Source organism: Sminthopsis crassicaudata, chromosome 2 (genome assembly GCF_048593235.1).
Source record: "Sminthopsis crassicaudata isolate SCR6 chromosome 2, ASM4859323v1, whole genome shotgun sequence".
In the NCBI taxonomy this organism is placed as follows: domain Eukaryota; kingdom Metazoa; phylum Chordata; class Mammalia; order Dasyuromorphia; family Dasyuridae; genus Sminthopsis; species Sminthopsis crassicaudata.
In genome coordinates, this window is record NC_133618.1 from 676,013,953 (window position 1) to 676,038,884 (window position 24,932).

General features: G+C 46.9%; 1 protein-coding gene across 2 annotated transcripts in view; it reads left to right on the forward strand.

Moving 5' to 3' along the window:
- DOCK1 (dedicator of cytokinesis 1) overlaps positions 1-24,932 on the forward strand; it is a 465,334-nt gene that overhangs the window by 96,794 nt on the left and 343,608 nt on the right. For both annotated transcript variants that reach the window (XM_074297159.1, XM_074297160.1), the window contains exon 23: positions 6,032-6,140. In XM_074297159.1, the coding sequence (XP_074153260.1) occupies positions 6,032-6,140 (109 nt within the window). The remainder of the gene's footprint in view (positions 1-6,031; positions 6,141-24,932) is intronic.

Sequence of the window (24,932 nt, forward strand, 5' to 3'; positions counted from 1 at the left end):
AGGGACACTGGATAATTTCTAGTGTGGAACGTGGCTTCCAGCCACATTATTTCCCTCATGAATTGATATTTCTAAGAGTGAGACAGCAAAAAGAAGGATGTTGGAGAAAATCCATAAAAGTGCTCTAACTGCAGGAGGAAAACAAAGGATAAAAGAAGGAATAAGCTCAGGATAGAGACCATGAATCTGAGAACAACACTTCACAATGGGCAGGAAAGGAAGAGAACCAAGAAAAGTTCTTCTTAGAAACAATTGCAGAGAAGGAGATCCCCACAAACGAGGAATATCTTAATTGATTTTTCGCATCCGGAAGGACATCAAAGATCATTTATTCCGTTCTCTTCCTTTTATAGAAATTTTGGCCCAGGAGATTAAAAGTTTTGTCCCGAGTTCAGTATCCAGTTATCAGGAGATGGAAATGTGTCTTTCGTGGGTGGGCTTCTGTGATTCTGACTGCCTGTGGCCCTGTGATCTGAGCCCAAATCCCAGCTTCTTCATGTGTTCTGTATCGTTGGGCCCGTCATAGATAGCAAAGCCCTTCTTGGAGTCTTGTTCATAAATACTTAGAATAAGGTCCTTCGGATTTGGAAGGAAATCATTATGTTAAAATATAGTTATCTAAAATATTCAGGAGAGAAAATAGGTCTCAGACCCCGGGTTAAGGAGGCCCGGACCAAAATGGTCCCTACAGTCACTTTCAAGTGTTTGGGTTCAAGTACAGGCTTTTGTTCATTTTTTTCCTGTTAAATATTTTATTCCTGGGGTATCTTCCAGAACTCAGGTGATTTAGATTTAAGGTCAAAGGTGATGGGGTCGTTTCCCCTAAATTGATTCTATGGCCGTCTGAGATCGGTCTTCCCATTGCAACTTCATCTGTTCCAGAAAATTGACCCTCATCCAAGTAGGAAACTGCTGCGTAAGCTTGAACTGACAAAGAATTGAATATGGGGCAAAGTCCAGAATGGTTTCTCACTGGTCATCGCACAGCAGGGACCAGAGGGACTCCAGTGTTTGGGCCTTTCTCCTCCCTAGTGTCAAACCACGCAGCCTGGCCTTCCCCGCACCGGCTTCTGAGCCAGGAACAAACTAGCCCAAGGAAGGCTGTCCCAGTGGGCTCGCATCTTCCTGTTGATCTGCCGCAAGTCCCCCAGATCCTGGATCCCCCTTTAAATACAAGTTATCCCCCCACACTCCACCTCCTGGGCCTTTAGCACTGGGCCTCCCAAGTGCTTAGGGTATATTTCCCTGGCCGTGGTGCTGACCAAGGTGGGCCCGGGAGATCGGGGAGCCTCCGCCTGCTCTGTGGCTTTGGGATCAGCCCTTTACACCAGGCAGGGACCTTAGGGACCATTTTGTCCAGGCGGTCTTAACCTGAGACCTTTTCCTTTTGTTCTTTAAGATTTTGGATCACTGCCTTTCAATAGAATTGATTTCCCCAGGAATCTGCTGGGTCTTGTTTTGTGAACTTAAAAACAAGGTTTTACCAGACTCTCAGACTCCATTTCATGAGTGAGGGGCTGCCCAAGGTCCCTCTTGGGTGACTGAGCTGGGATTTGGGCTCAGGGCCGAGGGCTGTTCTCGGTCAGAATCAGACACATCTGTGTGGGACCAACTTGAGGCCCTCCCAGTGGTCATCCTGGCTAGGCTGAAGAACCTATCCGGGGTTAAATCAAGAGCAAGTGAAAGGGGTTGGATCTGGACTCCGAATTCCAAACTCTGGGGAGGAACATCCGAAGGACCCGGGAGCTGCTGGCGTCCTGGGGTTTCTGTCACTAGGACACGTGGTCCATTGCAGCCCTGACAGGGGTTTGGGACGCGTGCAGAATGGGACAGAAGGAAGACTTGGTGGGCTCGGCAGCTTTTGAAGGATGGACCCGCACTGTTTGAGATGGACTAGGAGGAAGTAATGGGGACCAGCAACAGTGAGGGGCCCGGCCCGGAGCTTCAGGAGCGGCTCCAGAGAAAACTGGTGACAGGGAGAAGAGATGGTGAAAGGAGAAAGGGAGAGGTGGGTTGGACTGTGGGAGAGAAGGGGGAGAAGGAGGAGGCTCATTGAGCTCTTCTGGGGTTGTTGGAGCAGAATTAGATTAAAGCCCTAGTTCTTCAAGGACTAAGAGAGATGCCTTCTACTCCCCACGTCCCAGCCACCATCGACTCTGCTCACTTCTTTCCTAAAAGACAGCTGCGCGAATTTGTTGTGTCCAGTATTCTATAATCCCAGGCCTGTCCATCCATCCATCCATCTATCTATCCATCTGTCCATCCATCCATCTATCTATCCATTTGTCCATCCATCCATCCATCTATCTATCCATCTATCCATCCATCTATCCATCTGTCCATCCATCCATCCATCCATCCATCCATCCATCCATCTATCCATCTATCCATCCATCCATCCATCTATCTATCCATCTGTCCATCCATTCTTAACCTCTTGGTTCACATTCCCTCAACTATTCTTTTTCCTTTAAAAAAAAAAATTGGCTAGCATTTATTAAGCGTCATTTGTATACCAGATACTACGAGTAGGAATACAAAGGACAAATGGATTGTCCCTGCATGAAGTTTACATTCTTAACCAAGCCAAACATTTATGGATTTATTTGTTTTTTTGAAAACCTTCATTTCTTAGTATCTATCTCTCCCTTTGCCCATTCCTCATATTAAGAGTGAAAAAGAGAGTCTTTTTAAAAAAGCTGTAACCAGCACATTACATGAATTCACTGCTTCCGTACCCATAATCCCCTGCCTCAAAGCAAAAGGAAACTGAGTTAGAGGACCCAATCCTCCACCATCCTCAGTCTGAGTAATTCTGCTGCTCTGAAATTGATCTGGAGAACACCAGAACCAGTCTGTATTTAAAAGCAAATGATTGTGATCCTGAAATCTAAAATTTTAGGATGCTAGAATAAAGATTTTAATAATTCGTCCTCCTGTTTGGCTTTTAATCTTTTTTAGACCCCTGTCTTCAAAAGATAGCCCAAGCTGCTGCTGCAAAAAGCCTTTATTTCTGTAGAAAACAGTGGGAAGTCTTGAATTTTCTCTGTAGGTCTAGGGAAAAAAAAACCCCAAAACAAAAAACAACTTTTTTTTTTTTTTTAAACTTGGAAAGAAGCCCCCCCCTGCCCTGAGATGGTGGATACTGCAAGGACTCTTGGCAGATTGGATGCGGTATTTTCAGATGTAAGAAAAAACAAATGAGAGTTTTCCTTGCCTAACCTGCAGCACATTTATTATCTTGGGGGAAAAAATGAGCTCTCAGATGGAATTGACAAGTATGCTTTTCCTTCTCTAGTTGAAATAAACTTTTAAAGGTTGTTTTCTTCTTCTTCTTTTTTTTTTTTTCTTGTTCTGCATTGCTGTATTTTCTTCAAATAAGGCTCTTCACTGGGGCTTAGTTGTATTTTTGGATAATTGACAGTAATTTTCCTTCCAAGAACCCAACAAAGAGTGGATCCTTTGAGCTTAGGATCTTGCTACCAATGGTTGTGATCCCTTTCTCTTTTCATGCTTATAAATCCAGATTTTTTTCCCTTAAATCTCACATTTTTTTTCATCAATTTTTATTATTATCTTTTGTTTTCACATTTTCTAGCATATTCTTCTCAGCCCCATTCCTCCCTGAAAGCCCTTTCTTCTCATAAAGAACAGGAAAAAAAGTTTAGTAAAAGGACTGCATACACTGGACAAGGCTGACGTCATAAGGAACGTTTTCCAGAGGCTCGTCCTGAATCCTTGTAGTGTTTGCTTCCATTTTGGCAGGAGGTTGGGTGTGGTGAGGGTATAAAACCCCATTAATGAGAAAACTGGAGCGAACTGGCTTCACAAGGACTGAATTAAGTCAGGAAAGTGGGAAAGTTCCACCCCTGGGAGAAGAGGAATGGTGGACAGATTTCCATTCTTCCTTCCCTGGTTCACGGCCTCCTGAGGCCCCGTCTCTGTCCCGGTCTCAGCGGCCCACTAGGGAATCGTCATTAATTGGGATTGTTCTTCCTTTGCTCCTTGAGTAACGTTAAGGGCTCCACGAGTGTCGCTGTGTTCTTGCTGGTGACGCTGAGGACATTTAAAAGCAGACGATGAGTGATGAGTGGCCTTTGTGCAAGTCCCTTTGTGCTTTTCTTGTTCTGTTCCTCCCGTGAGTTACATAAGAAATGGGGCAGCTTTCTGGGTGAAGGGCATCGGAGCAGACACCGGGACGACTTCCAAGCTGCTGGGCACTTGACAGCACGCTCCGGCCCCCACCCCGATTTCCCATGCAAACGAGGGCCTTGAATAGCAGCTCTGGCGCGGTAATGGACTACATGCTGAATGTGAATTTACCTTCTCTCCTTGAAAGGTTCCCTGAAGGGTCTGAATATGAAACGTGGGCAAACTTGAGTGCTCTAGACCGTCCCCTTTGTGTCTAATGGGGAAACGCAGGTTTAGGGGAAAGCTACGGATTTCTCTTCCTTTTACTTGATGACTTTTGGGATAGAATTTTGGGATAGAATCCATTACCTTGGAAAGCTAGAAGGTCCCTGCAGGGTCATTGACTCCTATCTCTTGTGAGTGTCCTGAGTCATAAAACTCAGATGGGTCTGAGGGCAGATTCGAACCCGAGGCCTTTCTGATTCCAAGTCAAGCCCTCTTTTCACGTGTCATCCTCGGTTCTTTTAAATTAGAATTTCTTTTAGTGCACATAAGAGTATTTTCTTTACAAAAAATTAACTCATTGAAAACATTTCAGGGACGTCCCCTCATCTGTGAAATGTATTCTCTTTTTAGTAAAAAGGTCTGAATTCATGAAAGCTGCAGTGCTCGATGAAACCGGAATGAACAAAACCAGGATTTATATACATTTTGCTAATCACTTTACATAAGTTACCGCACTTGATCTTCACAATATGATTATTATTACTTGCATTTTGCAGATGAGGAAACTGAGGCAAACAGGTCAAAGGACTTGCTCAGGATCATACAATTAGTAAAAACTTCATCTGAATTTGAGTCTTCTTGACAGCATCGAGTACTCTGTATACTTTGCTACCTAGCTCCTTCCTTGCTTGGGAATGCAAGTGAGATCTATATGTCTGTGTCTTTCCATCTGTCTATCTGCCTATTTGTTTACTTGTTTGTTTATCCATCCATCCATTCATCCATCCATCTATCCTCCTTCCTCCCTTCTTTCTTCCTTCCTCCCTTCTTCCCTTCCTCCCTCCCTCTCTCCCTTCTTCTCCCCTCCCTTCCTCCATCTTTCCCTTCCTCCCCCCTCCCTTCCTCCCCTCTTCCTCACTCTTTCCTTCCTCCCCTCTTCCTCACTCTTCCCTCCCTCCCTTCCTTCCTTCTTTTTTCCTTCCTTCCTTCCTCCCTTCCTCCCTTCTTTCCTTCCTTCCTTTCCTTCCTCCCTTCCTTCTTTCCTTCCTTCTTCCCTTCTTCCCTTCCTTCCTTCCTCCTTCCCTCTCTTCCTCCCTCCCTCCTTCCCTCCTTTCTTTTCTTCCTTTCTTTCTTTCTCCCTCCCTCCCTCCCTCCCTCCTTACCTCCTTCCCTCCCTCCTTCTCTCCCTTCCTTTCCTTCCTTCCTTCCCTCCCTCCCTCCCTCCCTCCCTTCCTTCCTTCCTTTTTTCCTTCCTTCCTCCCTTCTTTCCTTCCTTTCCTTCCTCCCTTCCTTCTTTCCTTCCTTCTTCCCTTCTTCCCTTCCTTCCTTCCTCCTTCCCTCTCTTCCTCCCTCCTTCCCTCTCTTCCTCCCTCCCTCCTTCCCTCCTTTCTTTTCTTCCTTTCTTCCTTTCTCCCTCCCTCCCTCCCTCCCTTCCTTTCTTTCCTTCCTTCCTGTTTTCCTCACATTTCTTAAAGACATTGCCTTTATTATTTTGTTCAGAGGCTCCAAGGAAATCATGAGTAAAGCCTTGATAGACTGTAAAAGAAATACTTGGGTTTATCAACATCACCATATTTTTTGTGAGCGTGTATGTGTGTGTGTGTGTACTTCGCTGCCCTTGGTTTGGGCCCAGGGCCCTGCACTCCTGCTAATCCCTTTGCTGCTTTCTTTGCAGATTGTATGAAAACAAGGGGGAAGCTGACTTCATGGAGTCCTTGCTGCAGTTATTCAAGTCCATCAATAACATGATGGGCAGCCTGTCTGATCAAACGGTCCGAGTCAAGGTACGTCCCAGAGGGCTCTGAAGGGTCAGTCTGGTCCCTGGAGAAGCTGGGGAGGAGGGGAGGCGGGTGGGGAGGTGGGAGCCAGGTAGGAAGGAGGGGAGCCGGGCTGGGAGGGAGGAGAGAAAGGTTTCTGATTGTGGACTGGAGAGGAGCCCTAATTATGCACTCAGTGAAGCCTGAAGGCCCCAGAGTATATTTTGCAAGAAGCATAATCGTGCTCCGTGTGTATAATGAAAGTTTTTTCCTCTCTTAGATGCTTTTAAATACTTTTATTGCCTGTGTCTGTGCCCTCTCTGCAAGGCAGTAATCTGAATGTACTCGTCTTTAAATAAGCCGAGCTGTGGAGCGGCTGGTTCCCCTCCTCATCGGGGCCACGAGCCGCGGGCCAGGGGCGTGCTTGGAGATGCTGCTGATCTCCACTCCGGGCGCTCGCTTTCCTTCCTCGAGGCTATGTGTCGGAGCAGGCCTCAGCCTCCCCTTTGGCTCCGGGTGGGAGCCCGCGAGGGGTCTTCTTCTTCTTCCGCCCTTGATGTGCTTTGGGCTCTCTATTGCCCATCTGCTCTGAATCCCTTTAATGGGATAGTTTTTAAAACCATTGCCCCTCCCCTGTTCTGCTTTGTTGAGGGTCGCGCCTCAGAAATCATCCGGTTTAGCCCCCTCCCCATTTACAGAAGTGGAAATTGGCATTTTGCTTTCTCCGTGGTCTTACCTTTGTCTCAGCAGCGTTTGCAGTCTGGCTAGAGCGGATTTCGGTCCCTTCTAGAATCATGGGATTCCAGATGTTGACCTGCAAGGCTCCTCAGAGGTGTCCAGCCCCTTTTACAGATGAGGAAACTGAGGGAGTCTGAAATGAGGGTGATGAAAGCTGACCTGCTCTGTGCGGGGGAGCACGTCACATTGTCTATGGTCGTTGGCTGTCATGTGATCAGAAAAGACGCTTGCATGTTTCCCCATTCAGCCCGGGTGGAGCGCGGAACCCATCAGACATCTCTGTGAGGTGGGACGGGATCCCCGACCCTGCTTTGCTAGGTCTCCAGGGCTTCACTTTTATATTGATTCTCCATAGACGGCTCTTTGCCATTACAGAATTAGCCGTGAAATTGGCAATGTGTTGTCAATGCGGGCTCCCTGGGAGGACTTTCCACCTGATTATCCCAACACAACGGCATCGCGGCTCAGCTTCACTTTCTCGTTTCCATTCCACAAACATTTATTTAATGTTCTTTTTAATGTTTAATTTCAGAAAACAACCCTCCAACTATTGTTTTAAAAGTGTTTTTGAGAAGTCATTTCCAAGCTATAAAGCTTTGCCAAGCACTTCTGAACGAAGATTTATTTGTGTTCCGACGTGTCGAACGGTTGTTGTGACCAATGGAACAAATATATATCAACATGAACAAAATAACTTTCCTTAAAAAAAAAAAAAAATCTCCTAGGCAGTGCAGTTTTCTGACAGTAGCATTTTATTTTTCCAAGAGAATTGTTCGTTCTGTACATTTGGTTCAACATTTCAGAAAACATTTATGTCTTCTTTTTATAAGATGAATCTGCAGTTTCTCAAGAGTCAGGTGTGTGGATAGTTAACCTGGTGAGGTTGGTTTTTGGCAAGCAGCTACTTCCGAAAACGATCTTGACGGCCTAATGACAGAATCAGCACTGGATCCACCACCGTCTAGTTAGAAGTGAGGCTCGATAAGCAGCAATCCAGCCGGTAGCGATCCCACAACGCAGAAGGCTAATCGTGGGCCAGAGGGAGGGAATCGTCACCCTCCGTCCTCCGTCCTGGACGCTTCGTGTCTGGGCTGAGGGTTGAATTCGTTTTTGGATGACACGTGTTGGGAAAAGTGTAGAAAAGTTGATTGTAGAATGATTCTCGATCAGTAAAGAGATTCGAGTTGGGTCCTGTAGTGAAACTGGGGCCATTTAGCTTAGAGAAGACTTTACTGAAATTGGGGAGGGGACATGGTCAAATATGGAGGCCTGTTAGGTGGAAAAGAAATGTTTGGGAAGTGATAGGGAGAGATTCTCTGCCGGCAGATGACTGAGGAGGGAGGTTGGCGAGCATAGGAGGTCGGCAAGCGTAGGAGGCCGTCTCCCAAGACTCTGGATGCAACGAGGTGAAATTCGTTAGAGATAAGTGTCAAGGCTCTTTTTTGGGGTGCAAAAAACAAACTTCACAGGGAGAAAGCGGGAATAGCTCTCCAGAGAGAGAGAGAGAGACGGCGGTCTTTCTTGTACATCTCCCGGCTCAGCCCGGACAGCCACTCTTGGGAATATTCTCATGGGGCTCCGCTTTGGGATCAGGACTGAACCCTTCCAAGGCCCCAGGCCTAGGATTCTGGTCTATGATTCTGCGTCACTAAATCCAACAGGCATTTTAGCAAAAGAAGGAGCAGTTCGTATAAGAATAGATGAAATTACAGGAAGCACTGGGCTCAGAAGAAGTTGGGATTTCTAAATATATTTTCTCGTCATTAAATTTAGCTAGGCTTTGACTTGCGTCTGCCTCCTTCCCCGTGTGTCAAATCACTTTGTGACGGAAACCGTGGGAGACCTTTCTTGGGAAGGTGTTTTATTCTAGGACACAAACGGCTTCTGTGACGTTCAGACCGTGGCGCCGGGCTTCCGTCTGTTGAGATGGATCCAGCTATTTGACCTTGAAGTGATGTTTCTCTCGCTGCCAGCTTCTGTTCAAGCGCCATATGCCCACAGGAGCCTGGAAATGGTCTCCAACTGGAGCCTTCCTGCCTCTGAGAATTTGTGCCGAGACCCGTCGGGGCCCCCCAGGCGTCCCAGGGTAGTGCGTTCAGGAAGGGAAGGGGCCCCGGAGGTCATTTTACAGAAGCCAAAGGTCCTGTTTGAGGTTGCAGGACCATTGGGAGGGGATGTCCTGACCCCAGATGCATGCTGTGTTGAGAATAGATGAGGAGCCATGCGTTCTCAACTTTGAGGTGCTGACTCCCTGGTACTCAGTAGGTGCTTAATAAATGTTCACTTATTGATCCATGATGAGGAAATGGGGGGAAGCACTTTTAGAGTTGCTCTCCACAGCCAACCGACCTTGCCAGAAAGGGCCTTTTGGTTCCCCCTGGCTTCTGCAGACTATCGCAGTGGGCCTTTACTGGGTCTGAAATAGCTATTGGAGTTGAACCCCTTAGTACAGCTTTAGAGCCGCCATCTTTATTGCTTTCAATTCTACCAGCCACTCGCAGGAGCCTTCTCTCTTTTCACTATGAGACAAAGACCAAGTTGAAATAATTCCTGTCCAAACCCCTTTGGTTTTTTCCATTTTGGGGGAGGAAAGGGCTGAGGTGGAGTTAGTGCTAATAACAATAATAATAATAATAATAATAATAATAATAATAATAATAATTATTATTATTATTATTATTGTTATTATTATTATTATAGAAGATAAGAGCTGGGCCTGTGATTTCCTTGATATGGGAACACCCAATAAGGAAAACTGCCTTGAATAATACAGGTTTCTGCCTTCTCTGGAACTTGTAAATCATCCGGGGAACCAAAGTGATTCCATAGTGTGGACTCAAGGAAAGTGAGTTCAAATCTATCTCAGGTAATTAGCCATAGGAGTCTGGCTAAGTCACTTCGTCTCTGTCTGCCTCAGTCTCCTCATCTGTGAAATGGGAACAATAATAGCCTCTACCTCCTAGGGTTGCTGTGAGGATGAAATGCTATATTTGTGGAGCTCTTAAAGCAGTGTATAGATACTGTTGATCATTATTATTATTATTAGTGAGTGATTCAGTGACTTGCCAAGAGTCATAGGGCCAGTAAGTCCTCCCGGGTTTTCCTATTTTTATCATAACAATAAGAGCAGTAAATGACAGTAATTGAAAAGGGGCATCTCTATAATACTTTTAAAGTTTCTATAACACTCATAACTTGGGTGCCTCAAAAGTCTTAGTGCATCTTAAGCATCAAAACTAGGAGTAGTCCTCGGCCTCCGGGCCCCGTCTGTACTCACTGGTAGCTGACAGAACTCTGAATGAGCTGATGAGCACTGTGGATGAAAATCTCCTTGACAGCCAGAGTCAGAGCTCGGGCAAACCCAGGCTGACAGAGGAAAGTACCTGTACCGATGTGCCGAGCCTCTCACAGGATCCTCTTGGGTTCCTCACCTTTGTGGTGAAGTGGGGAGCAGGGCTCTGGGGGCTCAATTAGGCAAAGCCTTCTAAGGAAGCTGGGCCGGAGTGCTTCTCTGTGGAAATGGCCCTGGAGCAGCCACTGGCCGGGGGCTCAGATCCCAGTGTGGGCTGAAACTCGGGCCCGTCCTTCTGGCACTCATCTGACCCTGGGTTTAGCATGTGACCGAACAGTTGGATGATGTGAGCTCCCAGGGGTCTTCTGGCTTCTGAGCACTCTGAGAGTTCTGAATTTGTCACAAAGGCCCTCCCAGACGGTCGCTGACGCAATGTGTGTGCAGTGGAGAACATGATTGTTGTCTGTGTACCTGCAGCCCCGGTACCCGGGACCTCCTCGGTGCTTCCTCAGGCCTTGGATTCCCATCTAAAGAAAAGGTGAAGGAAAGTCTGAGGGAGTTCTGGACTTGGGGCTGTGGCTCGATGTTGGGGAACACTCAGAAGCCGGTCATGTTTGTCCCCACTGGGGAGAGGAGCCTTCTGGACAAGACCGGGGGCGGCTGGGGTGGGAAATGTTTGCTGCAAACCTGGGGCTCCAGCCCCGCCAGCTACTTCTCTGCATGCTCCTCCGAGACTTGACTAAGCGTTTTCTTTAGCTGCGGAATTGTTCATAATAATTCTTTTTGCCTATCATTTACTCATTAACTCATCCTGCATTTATTGAGCTCGGCTTTGTCCTTAGGGCCCTGGGGGTGGAACAGAGAAATTGATAATGTTCCCCGGAGGAGGTTAAATCTGGTTAGGGAGGGAACAAGCATAAACTCCTGGAACAATGGGAAAAGTTGCTCCAGGAGATGGATGAGCCATGGGAGCAAGGCCGCCCCTGCCCTTCTGCCTCTTTTTCCTGGGCTCTCACTGGCCCTCTCAGGGTCTCTAAGGGGAGGGCTCCTTTCTAGCTCTACCTCTGTCCTTCGTAATGATCCAGGCCATGGTCCTCCTCACTTTCTCTTCAGGAATAAAGCTTTAGTTTTGTCCGCCACACTCTGCTTATGTTACACTAAACTCTGTACATGTTGTGTCCCCTCCCCGTAGACTGGAAAGACCCCAAGGGCTGGATGTTAAATGTGTCACTGCCTAGGGTCATTCCTTGCACTTAGTAGGGACTTAATTGTTGAAAGGAAAGGAATGGAAGCAGCCAGTTTTTGAGGGGTGACTAAGCTGAATTTGGGCCTTCCCTCGATTTCCAATTCCTTGCCACTTCAAAAAGAGCCTTTAATAAGGACTCGTTGGATTGCATTGAGTTGAATTTCCTCGGTGTCATGTCTAAAATCACCACCAAATCTTTGAGCTTGATAAGTTTGATGGGGACTTGCACGAGCTCATTGCCCTTGAACTGTCCCCGTGGCGCTCCCCCAGTCGGGTGAGCTGTTTCGGCCTTCGAGCGCTGCTCGGGGGGTCAACTTAGTGCAGTCAGAGAGGGGTAGAAGAAAAACAAGAGCTGTGCTCTAAAGGTCCCGGCTTATTAAAACGAAGCTGTCTGCTTGCTGCTTGTGTAACCTTTAGACGAATAATTTATAGCGGGAGATGCTCATCCAGTGGCATAAATTTCTCTGTAAGTCTCATTAGATGATTAAGCAAGATTAACGGTCCTCGTTGTCTGATTAGCTAAACATCTCGAATATGTAATTAATTCTTGGGAAATGTCATTTTTATAGAATTCCAGGAAAGATGAAGTTTGAGATACGGAATATCCTTTTCTGGGTTTATCACAAAATGAGAAATGAAGACCAGCGGGGGTCCTAGAACAGAGAGAAGAGGTCCTTGCCACGTGTGGCTCCCACACAGTCAAGAACTGATTTCATTTTGTCTTAAGATAAACATCTTGTCATATTTCATCTTCAAAATGACGGTATTAGGCCTAGATCCCTGAATTGTCGCCCATTCTCTGGTCGCTCTTCCCGCTCCCCTTCTACGCGCTGATGTTAATTGTTCGGTTTATCTCGCATGTGACCTGCTCTCCTTCCTCCCACAGCCACTGCCGGCTCAGACCCTTGTCCCCCCCTGTCCGGCCTATGGCCTTACATCTCTCTCCACTCCGGTCCCTTCACACCGAGACCGGCGGGATGTTCTTTCAGAGAAGTCCGGTTATGTTCCTGTGCTACACAGACTGGCCGTTAGCACCGAGCCCGAGCGTCCCTGCTTGCAGTTGAAGCCCTTCGCTCTCTGGCTCCCATTTGTTCCCAGACTGATTTCCCTGCCACCTCCCCTTCTCCCGCCCCACCGAGGCTGACTACATTTTAGCCAAACTTGCCTCCTGGCTATTTCCTGCTTTTCGACCCCACCACCTGCCCGTCAATCCATCAACAAGTATAAATTAAGCACCTACTATGTTCCAGATTCTGGGTTAAATACAAGATTGGAACCAGCCCCACAAATAAAAAGATTCCATCCTAATGGGGAGAGGGGGGAGTATATATAAGAACTGTAACCTTAATAAATACAACTTTACAAAGTAGTGAATACAGGCTGCTTGGGACAGAGAGCCCTCTGGTGATTTTAAAAGAAGAGAGGGTCTTTGAGAAGGGCGGATGTCCTTGGCCATGTGTGCGACACAAAGGCTGCAGAGGGAGAGAGGCGGCCAGTGTGAGTGCGAGCGAGTGAGGTCCAGTGAGTTGGAAAAGCGGCTTGGAGTCAGGAAGAGTTTGTATTTATCCCGAGGGCCCCGGGCTTGTGGGAGCAGAAATTGTGTAGTCAGGGACTATGCTGGAGGGACGGTCCTTTGGCCCAGGGATCCAGAGTGAAGAGAGACTGGAGGCACGTGTTGGATCTGTTGAGTCGGCCACAAGCCATTTTGCCTAGAACGCCCACCTTTCTCACCTGATACTCGTCCTGGTCTCCTTCCCAGCTTCAGTGAAGGCCTTTCTTGGCCTAGCAGTGCGTGGGGCTCCCCACCTCCATCCCTCCCTGGCATCCCTAAAACACAGGGCGTCATTCCCCAGCTCTGCCCCTCCCTGGGGCCGGTGATGGAAGAAACAGAACAGCCTCCTCTTGTGCCTTCGTCATCATGTCCCTTTCCTTTCGCGGATGCCTCTCACCTGCTCACCTTGCCTTCCCATGGAGGGCTGGGCCCAGCCCCTCTGTCACTCACCCAGACTCCTCAGGGTGAGGACTTGAATCACATTAATCAGGATTCTTTTGATTAAAGTGCCAAGAATTGGGCAAGGGCCAAGATGGGAAGCGTTGCGGTTGGGGCTCTGTGGGAGGCTCATGACGTCCCTTAACTCTTAGGGATTCCCCGAGGGACGTAAGGCTTCTCTCTGGTACTCCCCCTGCTCGTGCCGAGGTGGACCAGCAGAGTAAGTCCGGGACACGGTCTCCATTTCTGCCACCTCTCTGTGTATGTGCATATGATGAAAAGTCGGTGAGTCCTTTCAGACGGCATCTCCTGCAGTTTTTCATTAGTTCTTGTATTGGGATCATGGGACTCAGTTTCTCTGCTTATATTACGTAATAAAAAAAAGTTGTCAGCTTAAGCAGATAAGATGGGTGGAAGTTTTGTGCCCTTCTGTGGCTCTGGGTCCGGTTCTGCTGATGGATCTTTTCACAGAGACTTGTTGAAGGGATACTTTCTGATTTCTTGGTCCCCCTGAGCGGCGTGATGGCTTCTGGGAACACAGGGTCGAGGTTTAGTCGGTTTGACAGGATCGGCAGCATTTCTGGGAACTCAGAAGTGACCTCTCCCAAACTGGTAAAGCCACGCCTCGGGATTCTGTCAGTCAAAAAGCCCCAGGGTGTGTTTCCAGAGACCCATGACACTTTTTGTGGCCTCCGGGCACTGGGATCGCTGGTGGTTGTGTGGGGCTGATCTGAAACATTTCCTGTATCTGTTGAATAATGAAATTATCTTGAGATTCATGGGGCTGGACCTTGGCCTAAAAAGGAAACAGAGTCCTGGGCCGGAGATCCGACGTGGTCCTTTCTGGGTTCCTTTGGCTGTTTTCAGAGGACTTTGTGCTTCTCAGGCCGGATCCCCAGGCCCCTTTGCCTCCCACATCTTGGTGAGTCTTAAGCTTGATCTGCCTGCTGCAGATCCCTAATCCTTGGCCGTCAGAGAATGAGCATCGATGAAGTCCCGACTGGGCACAGCTCTGTGCTTGGCTTGTGGACCCCAAAGGAAGCCTGATGCGCCCTGCCTTCTCTCACCAGCAGCTGCAGAGTCCCCATCATTTCTCGGAACCAACCCCCCAGAAGTCCAGAGTTCCAAGCTCACTGGAAGGCCCGCTCCATGCCAGCCCAGGCCCCTCCAGCCCTTATACTCGAGGCTCCTTCCCCTTCTGCTTGTCCCCTGCCTGGGAGGGAGAGCCCAGAATTCCCTCTGCTTTGGGGCAGCTCTGGGATGGATGAGAAATATTAATGTCCGCTGATGCGATTGGGTTCCCCACACACCTAAATTTCACCACGAGTTTGTCATTTCATTTCCTCCAGTCCCCCACCTCCACTGGCCCCCTTGGGCCCACAAGCACTGATTAAAGCCCTCTGGTGTCTCAGGCATTAGAACGTGGTTATAGAGAAAGGCAAAAATAGTCCCTGCCCACAGAGTTTACGTCCCAATGTGGGAGACCATAGGTGGGTGAGCCGGAGTAGATGCACTCACACGTGAGCGAAGGTGATCTCGGCGGAAAGGCCCCCAAGGGGTGTTGGAGCGGGCACGTGGGCCTGGGAGAGCGTCCCCTATAAGGAGGTGTTTCAGGAAGGGAGGCTTGGCTGTCCTCCAGGTCCTCCCCTGGCGAGCATCCCCAGGTGCTTCGTTGGATCCTCACGTGGCCATTTGGATCTTTGCCACATTCCTCCCAGGGCTCCGTATACAGTTGGTGCTTAATGTCGGCATGTTGAATGGTGTGGAGTCGGAGACTCGCTCATCTTGACTGCTTGCGCTGTAGTGCGTAAGGCATTTGGAGGTCATGCGTTCATCCCTGGCAGTGAGGCGGAACGCCGTGCGGTGCTCGCCGAGGTACAGCTGGGCAGCGAGGTTCCGCCCCATGGACTCCCCCTCCTCCTGCCAGTCTTCCCTCAGGAGCCGTTCCCCCCCCCCCGAATTCACGTATTTGTGAAACCTCATCACATGTGTCAGAGCCTCTGATGCCTTGGCTGATTTTCCTTGTTCTTTATTCCTTCTCTCTCCTTAAATGTTCTTGTATTTACATATCTGTCTACTGCCCTGCTGCGAAGTGGTGGATTCTCTGAGGGCAAGGACATATTGCCGCAGCCCCCACAAGAGGCTCTCCCCCAGCAGAAGGGTAGGCAGTGACTAAACTGTGTCCAGTGCTGCTCTGGCGAAGGGCTTTTGCCCTATTCTCTTACTCGATTCTCATAACAACTCTGTGAGGGAGTCCCCATTTTACAGATAAGGAAACTGAGTCTCAGCGTGGATGGAACTGACTTTTAGCCTCACCCTCCCATTGCACCCCGCTGCCCTGCAGAGCAGAGAAAATGCTAGCTTCTCTCTCTGTATGTACAAATAATATAAAATTGATAGTTGAAACAGGCCACAAACAAGTATATGCTGGAACGGGACTTCATCAGAATATAAATTAAAAACCGCGCGCGTGTGTGGTACGTATCATATTACATGTGAGCGTAGATAGATCCTTGACCACCAACAAACCACCAGCCGCCTGCCTCAAAACGGGCAGATTCCACGAATCTGTCTCTCTTCTGGGCGGGCAGTGCTTCTGTCTCTCCCATGTTTCCTCTCTCCTGAGTGACACTGTTTGGCATTTCATCTGAATGAAGATGTAGTCAGGCTGCTTCATTTGTCTCTTGATTGCTGGGTCGGCCATTCTGCGCCCCCTAATTATTTTCTTAGCCTTTTCCGAGGCTCCCCTGCCCTCGGGCGTAGCCTTTTGGGGGCCCTCAGGTTTCTCAGTGGGCTTTTTGTGCCTTTAGGAAGCAGCTTCTCTGGAGAGATCAGAAGCGTCGTTGACCCTCTGTCACTCTGCTTGGCTAAAAGAAACCGACTTGCTTCAGAAGTAAAGGGAAATTGGCCAGTCCAGCAGCGGCATTTCTTCTTGCTTTCACCCCTGTCTCTGTTTGGCTTTTGGAGCCGTTGACATTTCAGGAGACGGATCCTCGGGCACACAGCACCCAGGTCTTGGCCATTCCATCGTGTCCAAGCGTATTCTACACTGTTGTGTTGTCTGGGTGTCGGACCCATAAGGGATGGACTTAGGAACTGGTGGAATCTCAGCGCTGGAGGGAGCCGCAGCTGCCATCAGGGCCAGTCCTTACTGGGACGAGAATCCCTTCTCCAGCTTCCCCAGTGAGGAGGAGCCTTCCATGGCCTCGGTGCCCTGTTCTAGCTTGGGCAGCTCTAGCTATCAGGAGGTTTTGGTCGTTAGCAAGTCTTGATTAGATGGATGTGCAGTGCACAAATCTGGAAGGCATTTCCTTCCTCCCTCCCTCTGTCCCTCCCTTCCTTCTCTCCTTCCTTCCTTCCTTCCTTCCTTCCTTCCTTCCTTCCTTCCTTCCTTCCTTCCTTCCTTCCTTCCTTCCTTCTGCTTCCTTCCTTCCTTCCTTCCTTCCTTCTTCCTTCCTCCCTCCTTCCTCCCTCCCTCCCTCCCTCCCTCCCTCCCTCCCTTCCTTCCTTCCCTCCTTCCTTCCCTTCTCTCCTTCCCTCCCTCCTTCCCTTCCCTCCTTCCCTTCCTTCCTTCCTTCCTTCCTTCCTTCCTTCCTTCCTTCCTTCCTTCCTTCCTTCCTTCCTTCCTTCCTTCCTTCCTTCCTTCCTTCCTTCCTTCCTTCCTTCCTTCCTTCCTTCCTTCCTTCTTCCTCCCTCCCTCCCTCCCTCCCTCCCTTTCTTCTTTCCTTCCTTCCTTCCTTCCTTCCTTCCTTCCTTCCTTCCTTCCTTCCTTCCTTCCTTCCTTCCTTCCTTCCTTCCTTCCTTCCTTCCTTCCTTCCTTCCTTCCTTCCTTCCTTCCTTCCTTTTCTTCTTTTCTTTCATTTTGTTCCCTCCCTGCTTCATTTCTTCTTTCTTCCCTTCCCTCTCTCTTTTTTTCACTCCCTTCTTCCCCATTCTTTCTTGGCCATAGTCCTTTATTTCCTCTCCACCTTCCATCTCAGTGGTTTTCTTCAGCACTTATGCAGCTAAGCTGTTTCCCATTGTATCACAGCTAAGTAGTTCATTTTCCCTTCCATTTGTTCCATCTGATTCAGAGATATTCTAAAGCAGAAAAGCCCATCTCTCCATTCTGGTGGGGAGCCAAGGACAAGGGGAGAGCTCCAGATAGCTCCCCAAGTGGGCCAGGGTCAACCTAGGATTCTGAGAGAGGGTAAAGTCAGCCCTGGCTGTGTGGACCCTCAGGCAGAAAGCTCTCACAGCTGTTTTCTCAGTCACGATCTTGCTTGTGGAAGCGGGGGTTTGTCCAGGGTGCAGAAGGGGGCTATTTAGCACCCCCACCACAGCATCCTCCTGCGAGCCGGCTCTGACAAGGATTATGCTCCTGCCACTTCATTCTTCCTTAGCTTGGAGATCTCCTTGACATGGGCTCAATCTTTCCTTGCAAATTTCAGGTGAACCTAGCATCTTATTGCCTGAATGAATGTCTAATTCTGAGTGTCTTTCAAAGCTTGCTTCCATTTGTTTACTAAAGAACTGAAGTGCCTCCATCCAGATGCTCTAAAACAGGACATTGGGATTTTCTGTCCTTTGTTCAGTGATGGAGCAGAAAATCTCCCTTTAGAAACAGAGAGTTTGTGCTGCTTGCTCTTTTCCTTCTCAGTTTTTATTGTCATTTAAATGTGACTTTTCTTCTGCTTCCTGAGTAAGCATGGAAACCAGCAGATTCTGCTGAGAGAGGAAAATGCCATTTAAAAAAATAATTTCATTGATGCCTTTTGTTTATACGTCTCACCAATTTGGGGCTGGTAGACTCCCCCTCTCTTCCCTTCTCACCTTTGAACCCTCTTTGGCAGCACTTGGGCCTGACGATGTCTCTCTGCCTCCATCTGTGGCATCTCGTGTCCCTCTGAGAAGGGCAAAGGTTGTGTCTTTATTATTACTTATTTATTATTAATTTTTAGTTAGTCGAAATTCAGCCTTTTGTTTTAAGTCGATATCGGTCTTTATGTCACTCTTTTGGTTCTCCCTGTTTCCCTCTGCATCAGCAGAGAAGTCTTCTCACGGTTCTCTGAATCCCTCGCTTTCAGCGTTACCTACTGCCCAGTAATATCCCATCATGTGCACAGACCACAGTAAATTCAGTGGCTCGTTCTTCCACAAAACTGGATTGCTGTGAAGCTTTTGCCTATAAAGCGTCTTTGAGCTCTTTGTAGTTTAGATCCAATCTTGGCCCAACTGAGTTAAAAAGGGCGTGAATCCTAATTTTCCTTTTTCCTCCATAATTACAAATGGGTTTTCCTAAAGGTGTAAACACTCACAGTTGACTCACCAGTGAAAGTTCCCATGGTTCTGGAAACTGAGTGTTTCTGTTTTCCCATTATCTTCATTTATGGATGAAAGAATTACTTAATTTTTATTTTATTTTATTTTTTTTTGTAATTAAACATTTGTAGCATGTTTCCTTGGATCATTAACAACGTGCCATTCTTTTGAAATCTGTTCATATCTTTTGACTATTTTTCTATTAGAGAATGGCTTTTGGCCTTATATATTTCTCTCAGTTCCTTAAATATTTAAATATCTGCCAATCTTTTGTTGAGATTGAAGTCGGGAATCTCACTCCCACTCTAATGCTCTTCCAAGCCATAGACATTCCTCTTTTAAAAAGTTACTTTATGAAAAAAAAAAATTTCAAAAAAGTTACTTTATGAAGAGTTAATTCAAGGATTGAAATTGCCGGCCTTGGAGTCTTGTACAGAAATGTGTGCATTTTGCCTAATTGCTTTTCATTATTTCAAAGGCTCTGTTTTGTATTTGTGCTTTTTTTTTTTTTCTTGCCTTTTGTTTGCAGTTAGTCCCTGAGCATTTGTATTACAAAAATGGGCGAGATTGGGATCTTCCTAATCATGTATATTCTCCTTTAATTATCCTTCAGAAGGAAATGTGCGGACTCCGGCTTCTTAGGGGGTGGTGATCTCGTCTTTTTGGACCAGAAAACGAAGCGAGGTCTGAGTTTTTATAGTCTTGGCTTGTCCATGTCCGTGATGTTTACGTAGATTACTAAGACTTGGATTGAAGAAGACCTGTAAGGGTTTTCTTTCAGCCAATCAATAAACATTCATGAAATGCACGGTTTTTCCTAGCCGCTGCACTGGAGAGACATTAAATAATCCCTACCTAGAAGACACTACTATTGCATTGGGAGATAAGCCCACCTCCCTGGCACCTAAGTCTTGTGTTTGGTATACAGCAGGTGCCTAATGGATGCTTTTTGGTGAATTAGGATGCAGAAAGTGACAGAAGATTTTTTTTTTTGAGGGGGAGGACAATAGAAAAGGTACTGGTAGCTTCAAGAAAGGGCTCCTGTTACTTTGGGATAATATTTGAGCTGAGTCCTAGAAGACTGATTCTAAGCTGCAAAGGTGATGGCCAGGCCAGAGACTCCCACAGAGGAAAGGCTGAGGGAGCCCCACAGGAGGTCTGCTGAGGGCACCTGGCGCATGCTGTGTGTATATTGACCTAGGGAATTCAGGCGTCTTGCAGGGCTTTTAGCTGGATCCTGAGAATCCCGATATTTTTTCAAATAAGAGAAGCAAGAAAGTCATCTTTGTGCTGATCTTGCTCTCCTGCAGAGAAGGGCAGCCCTGTGGCCTTTCTGTGTGATGGCACCGTGAACAGGTCTCAGTGGAGCCCTTCCCAGGCTTCTCTGCCTTATTGATTTGCTCTGTAAATGAAGGGACGCCCCTGCACTCTCCCACTTCCCTTTTCCTAACATTGCCCCCTCGGGATCTAGGCAAGGGCTGCCCAGGTGCTCCTCGAGTTGCTGGACGCTCCGAGAAGCAGGGAGGGACATCAGACAGGAGGGGGTCCTGGCACAGGGTGGCTGCCCCCGGGCTGAGCTCAGGGCCTAGGTCCGGTCCAGCCTGGTCATCCCTGCCCCATGAGTCTGACTCCACAGGACCGAGGGCAGTGAACACTGATTTCCAGAGTGAGACTTTTGAGCTCCAACACAGCCCATCAGTTTTTGGATTCCTCGTTACTGGGATTGCCGGCGAGGTTCCCCGAGGTGGAGTGACGTTCCGAGCTTTGTGATATTTGGCTTGTTCTCTCTTTTTGCCCTGGGCTGTCGTTTCTTCTCTCTTAGTCACTGAAGGGAGCATCATGGAAACATAATAAGCCTTTCCTGCACTTGGTTCTGGGAGAGTAACATTGAAGATGACAATGGGCACTGGAGGAATCTTCCCAATGGTGAGGGTCTCAGAGAGGGAGAGCTCAGTGCAGACTTTGCAAAGGATGCTTGTGTGGGCAGAAGCTGGAGAGCCTGGCCTCTGTGGCCCCCTCCCTAGCCCCTCCATTTCATCCAAACTCTGGCCATCCTTCTCCTCCCCCTTGCACTGACCACTGGGCTCTGCCCTGGGGTGCTAGCCTTGGCTCAGCCAGCCCTGAACCACCGTGTGACTTCTTGGGCTTTTCCAAAGCTGCCCGCCGTACCAGAGTCCTTCACTCCCTCATCAGGGGAAGATAATTCCCCTACTACGGGTCAGCTCCTTACGACAGGAACTGTCATCTTCGCTTATAACTGTGCATCTAGTGCTTACCCAGTGACTGGCTCCCAATGGACATTTAAACATTTCATATTCCTTCTCTACCTCTCTCTCTGTCTCTCATCATTTCTTCAGAACAGTAGTGTGCTATCACAATTATATAATACAAACGGTTCTGTTCAGTCATTCCCCAAGTGAAGGAAAGCCCTCAGTTTCCATCCTTTTCCAGCCCACAAAAAAGAATCGCTATAAATATTTGTGTACACACATGTCTTTTTCCTTTGTGTTATTTTTAAAAAATCTCCTCAGAGTACAGGAGTGGTATTGCTAGGTCAAAAATATTCATGATTTTGTATCCCATTGGGCACAATTGCAAATTACTCGACCCGTTCACGACTCCACGAACGGCACATTCGTGTTCCAATTGTCCCCCATTTCCCCCAACTTTATCATTTTCTTTTTGTATCATATTAGTCAATCTGAATAGTGGTAAGGGGCTCCTCAGGAGTCTTTTACTTTGCATTTCCTTAATCAATAGTGATTTAGAGTATTTTTTTTCATAGGACTATAGATAGCTTGAATTTCTTCTGAAAACTGCCTATTCATATCTTTTGACAATTAATCAATCAGGAACGACTTCTTCTTATACATGTGATTCAGTTCTCTTTATATTTAAGAAATGAAGCCTTTATCAGAGAAACTTATATAAACTCTCTACCCTTCCTCCCATTTCCTGCCTTTTTTTTTTTTTTTCTAATCTTGGCTACATTGATTTTATTTGTGCAAAACCTTTTAACTTTGAAGTAATCAAAACCATCCATTATATATCTTGTTGTGTGATCATATATTCTTTCCTCATCCATAAATCTGACAGGCAAAAAATGGAATCGTGCCTCTCTTCCTTCCTCCCTTCCTCTCTCTCCCCTCCTTTCTTCCTTCTTTCCTCCCTCCCTCTCTCTCCCTTTCTTCCTTCTTTTTGGCATTCAGCTTTCTGTGTTTATGTTGTTGCCCTCTCTGATAGAATGGAAGCTCTCAGAAAAGAGGGAATATTTGATTTTTTGTCTTTCAAGCTTTAGACATTTGCTTTCTCTCCTTTCGAAACTCTCCCGTTGGACAATAGGGGGTCAGCCAGGATCTCCAGCCCTCAGCTAGAACTACTGTTGTATGAGCCATGAGATTTTTGGGCTAGGGAGACACTCTCGTGGTCATTAGGCAAAAAGCTCTCCTCGGATGCATCACAACCCCCCCAAATTCCCAAGTCACCTTTCTGTTGGATTTGTTCTTCCAGCCTCTATCCTGCTCCCTGCCCTGCAGCTTCTGTAAGTGAGCCTCCTTTGCTATTCCTCATGCTTCCATCCCTTTCCACCTGTGCCTCTTGTTCTTTGGCTGCCTTCTTTCTGGATTTCTCACCAAGTGCCCCAAGGACGTCTTGAATCAAAGTCTTGGACCTCTATATATGTCCTTGTTTCCTCTCTTTTTCCAATCAGCTCTTTGAGAAAAAGGACTTTTTCATTTTTAATTCATCTAGCATCTAACACAGTGTTTATCACATAGTAGGTACTAAGTGCTCATGGGATTGAATTGAGTGGAATTTCTGCCAAAGAACCATTATAGACTTTGGATATGGCTTTTTTTCTGGCAGAAGAGGTTCAACATTCCCAGGGCCGTGGGATTCCGAGCTCACCAGATTTCTGGTTCTGCTGGATATTGTCTCGGATCCGCCATCTTAGTACTTCCAAGTTTAGAGGGGCCAAGGACGTTGTCAATGACTCCGGGTCAGAACCAAGGATGTTATCACTGACCTAAAGTAATTAGACGGCCTGTTACCTAATGAGATCTAAGTAACCAAAGTAATTAGAATACAAGCATACCTCAGAATGCATTTATTAAGCACTTCTGGTATGCAGACCTAGTATATCGAGTTGAAGCTCCCTCTCTCACCTGCCAGTTTTCAAGACTCTGAGGAGTTTTAGCCCTTAGTGCAGAGCCACTGTTTGGCAGAGGGGACAGGATCCCCGCTTTCTTGATTCCATCTTGCATCCGAACCGTTCACCTTCTTTTCCAGGCTCAGGTGCCGTTCGTAGAAGGGCAGTGTTAGGGGTATAGAATAGAAACTCCTTTGGAGCACAGGGATGCTTTTTCTTTTGCATCCCTACTGTGGTGCCTGACACCTAATAATCAATTAATAAATTACCACCCCCCAAATTAATAAATACATGTTTGTCAAGTTAATTGCATCGGTCGATCATCCAGTGATAGTGAGGTATTGATGATCTAAGGTTCTGCCGTATATGCTTCTGCCTTAACTGACTTTGTTCCTTGATTCTTAACAAGTCTAATCTTGTAGATGAAAATATTGATGTGAATGATAGTGCAACGAGGAGGTTTGCAGAACTGACAGGGTTTAAACAACTAGATTTTCTTTGAGATGTAGTGTCCGTGGAAACGTTATTGGAATAAATCAGTGGGACTTGACACGTTGGTGACGTGGATTCTCCCACCGGTAGTGAAGGGGCTTGAACACATTAGAAGTCTACTTTAGTAGCTCGTGTGCTTGTGCCTGTGCTGAGCAAAGCCGGGCGATTTTTTTGGTGGTGGATGAAAAATGGTCAGACGCCGGCATCCCTTTGGCAGGTGGGCGTGCGGACCACCAAGGTCACCTGTCCGGCATTTGTCTTGGCAAGCTGGGCTGTCTTAGGGCCTACCAACCCCCTATTGCTGTTTTTATTGCATACCTTTAAGACCATTTGGAGACAGCTAGAAGACAGGGCTGCAAGTGAGATTTGTGGATTATATCTATTTTCACTCGAAACCTCTAAGTAAAATCAATTTAATATGCATTTTCTTGAGAAATATGTAAATTAATAATTGCTTCATACATTATTCAAGAAAAAACTTATTTTTTATCATTGATAGCTCTTCTAATCTTATATAAAGATATGCTAATGGATTTAATTAAAATAATTATCCTGAATAATGTAGCCTGAACTTTACCCTAAAATAGTACATATTAATCATTATCACTGGTAACATTTTTAGCCAGAGAGGCCCTTCCAATATTAAGTAGATCTCAGAAGTTTTTAGGGGGAGGCTTGTATATGTGGGGGGCGGGTTCTGCTTTGTTTGCAGTTTGAATTGGCTGAAGTTTAACGGTCAAGTTTCCATTGAGAAGAACAAGAAAATGATTGACTTTCCTGAAAAGTTTCATCCCTCAATGAAGTCTCCATCATTTGTCCTTCCTCCTCCTAGTTGTAACTCTTGCTCCTTGGTCCTGGAAGTCCTAAGACGGAGAAGCACTACTTGGGCCTTCACAAGTATTAGGAATTTGCAATTATCCTTCTCCTTCTTAAGTTGGGAGGGGAAGGCCCTTTGCTGTGACCACTGAGCCCATTGAGGTCTTGATTGGAAGAGAAGCTTCATTTAAATGCAGACTCCCCTTTCCCCTACCCCTTCAGAAGTGTCTGCTCTTTCTTAGAAATAGGATTATGGGTAACCTGCTCGGCGGACGCTTTTGATGCTCTGTTGGCTGCAGGACCAAACACCAAGTTCTCCAGTGGGTATTTCAGGCTCTTCACAGCGTGCCTCCTTCCTCCCTTTCCAGGCTCTTTATAGCTTGCTCCCTTCTTTGGACACCGTGATTCCTTTGAACATGACCTCTCACTTCTGCTCTCCCGGTCTTTGTGTTGTCTCTCCCATTAATCCATTCTTTGTACCTGCATCCCCAACGCTTAGCCGAGTGCCCAGAACATAATAAAACCCAAATAAGTGACTGAATGACTGACTAACCCACTGGCACAAATTGAACAAATTGTCCTTTTAGTAGCTTCTAAGAAATTGTTATCTTTCAGTCGCTGAATTTCCATGTGGACTAAGATATTCTGTTCCTAATATTGACCATTATTTAGCCAATAAATATTGGTTAATAAACATGATCCGGAAGCAACTTATCTAAGTTTAGTAGTAGGAAAGTTTAATTCTGAGATACCAAATAATCAAAAAGCATTTAATTTGCCATTAAATTAATAAGTCG